Source organism: Convolutriloba macropyga, chromosome 11 (assembly GCF_964194025.1).
Source record: "Convolutriloba macropyga chromosome 11, txConMacr16.3, whole genome shotgun sequence".
In the NCBI taxonomy this organism is placed as follows: Eukaryota; Metazoa; Xenacoelomorpha; order Acoela; family Convolutidae; genus Convolutriloba; species Convolutriloba macropyga.
The window spans coordinates 9,860,906-9,867,957 of record NC_134478.1 but is presented as its reverse complement, the minus strand read 5'-3'; the positions used below and the strand labels follow the sequence as shown (position 1 = coordinate 9,867,957).

The window sequence follows — 7,052 nt, the reverse complement described above, 5'->3', positions numbered from 1 at the left end:
CTGATTATTCTGGCAACTTTTAGGTCGGATATTTTTTAATTCACCCTTTCAGCTCGATTAACCGTTTTAGGCGTCGCAAGGTTGTGCCCGAGAAAACGGAAACTGATCACAAAATCATGGATGTCATTGAGCGAATCAAATTCCGAGGAAGTGAAATGGGACTCGACTTCACAGTCACGACCCAAGGCCCGACTGAAGATGACGAGTTTGATTCGGATGAAGAGGAGGGTCACGTGACCAGTTCGCGTGGGGCGATGGAGGGTACAAGTAGCAGTGGGGTTACAATGGGTGGGGTGTCAAAAGAGGGTACAGCTGAGGGGTTGGGTGTTGATAAAGACACAGCTTCCTCAAAAACTCTGAAAGGTTTTTTGTATTTCACTCTTTTTAAGTTTTTCCCGGCCCTTGCAAACTTTTTTCCCTAATACGCGCTGTTAAAGTAAATTTATCGGTATTATTAGACTTAATTTTTTTTAAAATAATTTATAAAGATGTGTCGGTAAATTAGAAAATTCAAAAAGCTTGTTATACTCGTGCACAATGAGTATATTCAATTGAATTGCAAATGGCCTCGCACAAGCTGAGATAGGCACTTGCGCCGCGAATGGCAGGTTTAGTTGTTACTTTCAACTAGATACTTTCTAGATTGGGCAATCGCGGTGCGATTGACTCTAACTGAACTAATCAGCTCAAATGAGAAGCGTTTGCAAGAATTAAATTGAACTGAGCGTTAGCGCTGCAAATTGGCGAATGAAAGTTAATGATGATACAAATTATGAAAGAAAGTTTGTTCAGGTTTTAATCATACATAAAGGAAGCAAAGTTTGATTTGTTTACAACGTGAATGAATATATATCCGGTACAGACGGAATGAACAGACTAAACTGCTAAAAATGGGAGGAAGTATATAGCAACTGAACTTAAATGGCATTCGCCCTTCAAAAGGAACTTACAACAATGAATTAATTTAAAATACGGATATGGATACATGAAGGGTATCCATTGCCGTATGACATTCCCCCTCTTGGAGAAAAATAAATTACTAATTAAAATCAGAAAATTAATAAATATTCACCGGTTACTAAGTAATTAAATATTAAGTAATAGGTAAAATAAAAGTTTATGAAAGTTTGCTTTATCTAAGTTCATTCGCTATCGCTATTTTCAGCATTTTCAGCCTGGAGAACTGTCATCTCCCTCGGTTGGTCTTGCGAATACTCAGCTCCTTCATTTGACTCTCCCATAACTCCAGTATCCTGATAATCAGTGTAGCCTTCTTTGCTACGAACTTTTTCGACAATTGTTTGTGATTTTTGGGACTTCTTTTTCAATGTCCTCTTGCTTTTCCGAATAGAAGACGTGTCCGAATCCGATGTATCACTGACCGTGATTTTGCGTTTTGAAGTTTTCCGCAAGATGGGTGTAGGCTGTTTTTGTACTGATGAGGCTATTTGTGCCCTGGATGGTCCTGCTGTATCGGACGATGCCACTTGCGGCGCGATTGGACTGAAATTTAATATTTGTGTGAGATCGGGTCGATTTTGGAATGCCTCGTCGTATTTCGGGTTTCTTTTTGGCACTCTCATCTTCAATGATCTTGCAATATTGCTAGCTGTAGATATGCAGGATCGTCCCGAAAAAACGACACTCACATCGTCTGTTTGTTTCCTATTGCGCTTTATCTTTTTCTCTCCAGTATTTTTTCGAAAAAGATCTCGTTTGTGTTGCTGAATTTTTTGTTCGAGAGTTTTTTCGTTTATTTTCCTTGGGCGTCGTTCTATGTATTGTGCTAGCTCCGTTTCACGTTCAGCCCGCGTCCCAAATTTGGCGATGTCAGAATTCCTAACCCGTACTTCTTGTTTGTAGGGTTCTTTGATGACACTCGTCGTAGGACTTATTTTGCACACTGTGCTGCCAGGTGCTAATACCTCATAGAGGCCATCCAATTTCTTCTTTTGGGGTTGGTTCTCGTGTATCTTGCGGGCCAACTTCACCTGCACGCTACGTTTTGAGCAGGGAATTGCGCGGTAAACGACATCTGGCTTTATGAAACGATCTTCCCCGTCGTTTCGTTTCTCTTGTTCTGTTCTAGCGCGGGTACTTGCGGCGCAAATGACTCGCTCAATTTCCGTGTCAGAACAAAGAGCTGTATCCGCCCACTGTTCATCTGTAAGGTAGGAACGACCCGGGATTGTATCTTCGTCTAAATAATAATTAATTATTGCTTTATAGTTGAGATTTTTGCTATCAGATTTAGTTGTAATATTTGATATAGGTTTGTTACATTTTCTACCGAAGTGTGCCTCAAATGGTGTGATTGTTATTGTTTTTTGTTTTGATATTCTTAGTCGTTGTATTATTGCTTTCAGTGAATTTTCTAAATTAAATTTTTTATTTAATTGTGATTTCATGCAAGATAATTGTCGTTTAATTGTTTGAATGATACGTTCTACTAATCCGATTGCTCTATGGTCATTTGCTGGTGCATATATAGGTGTAATATTATTTTCTGTACAAAATGTCTCAAACTTTTTTCCTGTAAAACATCTAGCTTGATCTAATCTAATAGTTCTAGGTACTCCGTGTTGATATATATAATTATTTAAGAATTTGATTACATTTGGACCTGATGCATTATTTACTATTTCTGCTGTGGGGTATTTAGAATATCTATCTATACTTGTAATAAAATATTGTTCTATGCCTTTCTCATTTAAAATTGGACCACCAAAATCTTATTGTATTTCGTCATTTGGTTCACTACATTTAGGTAGAGTTGTCCATTTGCGGTGCGGAATCACTGATTTAAGATTCTTACCGATTTCCGTGCAAGCTTTGCACTCACTGGCCTTTGCCAGTATGTCTCTGTGGATGTAGGGCCACCAGATATTTTGGGCTAAAGAAAGCATAGCGAAACTGCCTGGATGTGTGGAATGAATGTCTTCCAACACCGCATCCTTAATTGATTTTGGAATCACAATTCTCTCATCTAAGCAGACACACCCGTGTTTTACGCTTAGATCTCTCCAATATGAGAAGAGATAAGGACTGATCTCTTGCAATCGTTCCGCATCATTTCTAATCACACAGTCCCTCACTTCTTTCAGTAGCGCGTCCTTTCCAGTCAGTATTGCTAGAAACTTCTTACTGAACACTTTATTGAGTGTCTCAGTAAACATTATGTCCTCGGCCTCGTCTATCATACTACCAGTTGGGGTTTCTGTATGAGTTGTTGCATTGGATTCGGGTGTTGAAGGTGTCGTGTCGGAGAAAGTTACTCTCGCCTTAGTAGGGGTCGATTTAGAGCGGGTTGCTTTGGCCTTTGACATCGTTTTGATAATATTTACTGAATTATTTGATATGAGAGGTTTATTGTGTTTTTTCACAAAGTAGTGTTTCTTAGGCAGAATTTGGGCAAAAAGCGAGTGATTTTTTTGTAAGTGGTATTTATACTTGGGGATTTGTGTTTTCGCGCTTCATTTAGTGTTATTAGGTGTATTACTTGACTTATTACCATTAATGGGCTGCATTGGGGATAATTGTTCAGATTGTTCACATTCTTTACTGTCTAATATTTGCACCTCTTTTGCAGCGAATTTGTTAATGGAATGTGAATTATTTACTTTACGGTGATTTGGTACAAATTGTAATTTTGTAACTTTAGGTGGCATTTGCGACGCAAATTGATGTACAGAATACGGATTAATTTTAGAATTAGCATGTGTTAATTGCGGTGCGAATGGAGTTTTCAATGGTGAAACAGTTAATTGTGATGCTTTCTTGCAATTAGGTGAATTATCACTTTGTGATATGGTTAATCGCGATGCGAATGGTCGTGTTACTTTTAGTGAAGGCAAATTTGACTTTAAAATGTTTCTAAATTTTTTAGTTGCTGTTTGTCTATTTGTAATTAGGTGTTTCATTGAATCACGGATTTTTGAAATTGTTGCTACAACAAAATGTTCGTCGTATGTAGATATCTTTTTAGCTCTGGCGAATGGGTTTCTGGAAATGTAGTCAACGAGTCCCATCTTTGCACCTGGCATATGCTCAATTGTGAAATTGTACGGTAGCAATCTATCTATCCATCGAGACAGTCGACTATTGTATGACTTGTTTGATCGGTGTTCTTTAAGTATGGACAATAGAGCTCTATGATCTGTCACTACCGTAAAGTTTTTTCCGTATAAGTAGTATTTAAAATAATCAATTGACCAAACTATCCCCAATAGTTCCAATTTATTGACACTGTAGCGTTTTTCCGTTGAATTTAGGAATCGTGACGCGAAGGCTATTGGTTTCCAACCATCCGGTGTATTTTGTTCTAATGCTGCCCCCAATCCTGAACGAGAGGCATCACATTTTACGCGAACGTCCAATTTAGGGTTGTAATGGCTATTTTCTGTACTATTTGCTATTTTTTCTTTAATCTGATTAAAATGTTTAGTGTGTTCGTCTGTCCAGATGAATTTTACTGATTTCTTTAAAAGTGGTCTAAGTGGATGACATAATTGTGCTAGGTGTGATATAAATTTGCCAATGTAATGTACTGACCCTAGAAATGATCTAAGAGGTTTTAATGTTGTTGGTGGTGGTATTGTTAAGATTGCAGCTGTTTTGCTTTCTAAAGGTGATATTCCAGTCTGTGTAAATTTGTAACCGAGCCATTCTATTTCTGATTTAGCAAAATGACATTTCTGGAGGTTAATTCTCAAGTTATCTTCATCTAATTTCTTTAGACATTTGTGAACGTAGGCTAAATGGTCTGCTTCAGTGCCGGTACTAACGATTATGATATCGTCCAAGAAACAATATGTGTTTTGCAAGCTTATGAGTGTGTAATCCATAGCTTTTTGAAATTCTGCCGGCATATCTGTAAGTCCATAAAAACCAGTTTTGAATCTATATGTACCGGTAGATTCTCCACATATGATGTTAAAATTACAGTGTTTTGCTGTGTCGTGATGTAATTTTAGTTGACTATATGCATACTTTAGATCTAATGTGGTGAAATATGCTTGTTGACCGTTTTGTGTATCTGTAAGGTGTTGTGAGATGGTGTCGATTAACATTTCAATATTAGGCATTTGGTATTTTTTTTTATGTTTTGCTTTATTTAGTACTTTAGAATCTAAGGCTAATTTTATCGACTGATCTTTCTTCACTGTGATTACAATCGGGGAGATGAAATGTTCGTCAGGGCAACTAGATAGTTTTTCGATATGACCTTCAGTCTGTAATCTTTCTAATTCGTCTGATACTCTAGGTTGAAGATTTATCGGAACACGTCAAACTTTTTGATGCTTTGCTGTGAACTTTTGATGAAACTTTGATTGTGCTACATGTGTTTTAGATAAGCCAATTCTTGATACTAGATGTGGAAATTGCGTCGCGATTGACTCGTTAATTTTACATGTAGAATTATTGATGTTATAAACACATTTACCAGTTTCTGGTTGTTGTTGAACAACTGCAAGTCCCAATGTAGTGAACAGATCTCTTCCGATGATATTTTTGTGTCCATCATCTACCACAGTCAACATTGCTGATTTGTCTTGCCATTAATTGTAGACTACTGTGGTTTCCAAGTGCCCAATGACTTTAATCGGCTCATTTGAAAAAGTTTTCAAATTCCTTCTGTCCGTTGACTCTGTCCATTTGGCTGATTTTGTAGATCTGATGATTTTATTCGCTAAACTTTTTGTGATGATACTGACAGCACTTCCAGAGTCAATCATAGCAGATGTTTTTATTTCCCCCATTTGCACTTCCACGTTCAATGGTTCCAATTGATGAACTGAATCCGAAGAAATCGCCGCCACATAGTCATCAGAATCACTATCGTAGTTTGAATCGTACACCTGTTCGTACAATTGTTGATAGCTCGTTATATAGTTGACGGATTCTTCATCATCACTTTTTTCCGGCGTCTGATCGATTTGGTTTACATTTGATTTTTGGGTTTTCTGAATTGGATTCTGTGACTTTTTTGGTTTGCGACATTTTCTGGCGAAATGACCCATAATACCACAGTTATGGCATTTCTTATCATTCGCGGGACAAATCTGCTTATGGTTGTGGCTCCAACGAAGACCACAATCCGTACAAACACTCGTATATTGATAATTTTGAGGGACAGTTGGGTAGCGTGTGAAGTCTCGTTTTGTTGAAGGTCCATTCGCGTTGCGATTGCGTACTGAGTTATTATTGATGAAATTCACAGAAGTATTACCTGACATCAAGTTTTGGTTAATTTTCTGCTGATTCTGCGCTCCCATGTCCATTTGTATGGCTATCTCCAATGCTTTTGGTGGTTCTACTGTTTCCTTCAACAACTCTTTCTGAGTCTCGTGATCAAGCATATTTAATATGAATGCATCACGAATTAGTGTAGTTTCTTCACTACCAAGATTACAATTCTCCGCCAATTCTTTGAGACGGCCGTAGAAACTTTCTACCGACTCTCATTTTGCTGCTTACACGAGTAGAAAACAAAGCGATCGTAAGTTATATTACGAACCTTTGTGAATGAGTCCTCCATTGCCCGCCACAAATCTTTAAAAGGTTGTTTCTCGATCTGAAAATGAGGGTATTTGCTCTTGAAGATCCGCCGTCCCTCTGTACCAATGCTCAGATATAGCAACGATATTGTCTTCTGTTCACAAATTCCCCACGGTTTGTCTCCACAGAGGATCCCGATTTCTTCAACCTTTGTACAACGATTTTGCCAGTTTACTTTCATTTGCTGGTTTCGAACTTTACGATCTCTTTCCGTTGCCTGTGTGTGGTTTTCCACCGGTTCTTCGTAGGTAGGTTTAGGTCGGGTAGGTCACTGTTGTTGGGGGATCATTCAACAGGATGTCCAATTGTATCCCTTCCTTAGCAAGTAGAGCCAATTTCCATTGCTGCGTCCATTTGATCCACGTCAGAGGAGGTGTTACTGTCGGTTTCTCCCAAAATGCTTCTATATGAAGTGGTGTTTTTTTAGTCCCCTGCTGACTGCGCCATGTTATACTCGTGCACAATGAGTATAGTCAATTGAATTGCAAATGGCC

At 38.2% G+C, this 7,052-nt stretch overlaps 1 protein-coding gene across 2 annotated transcripts in view; it reads left to right on the top strand.

Annotated features, from left to right (window-relative positions):
- LOC142349944 (uncharacterized) overlaps positions 1-7,052 on the top strand; it is a 155,679-nt gene that overhangs the window by 46,022 nt on the left and 102,605 nt on the right. For both annotated transcript variants that reach the window (XM_075401803.1, XM_075401802.1), the window contains exon 10: positions 71-363. In XM_075401803.1, coding sequence (XP_075257918.1) covers positions 71-363 — 293 coding nt within the window. The remainder of the gene's footprint in view (positions 1-70; positions 364-7,052) is intronic.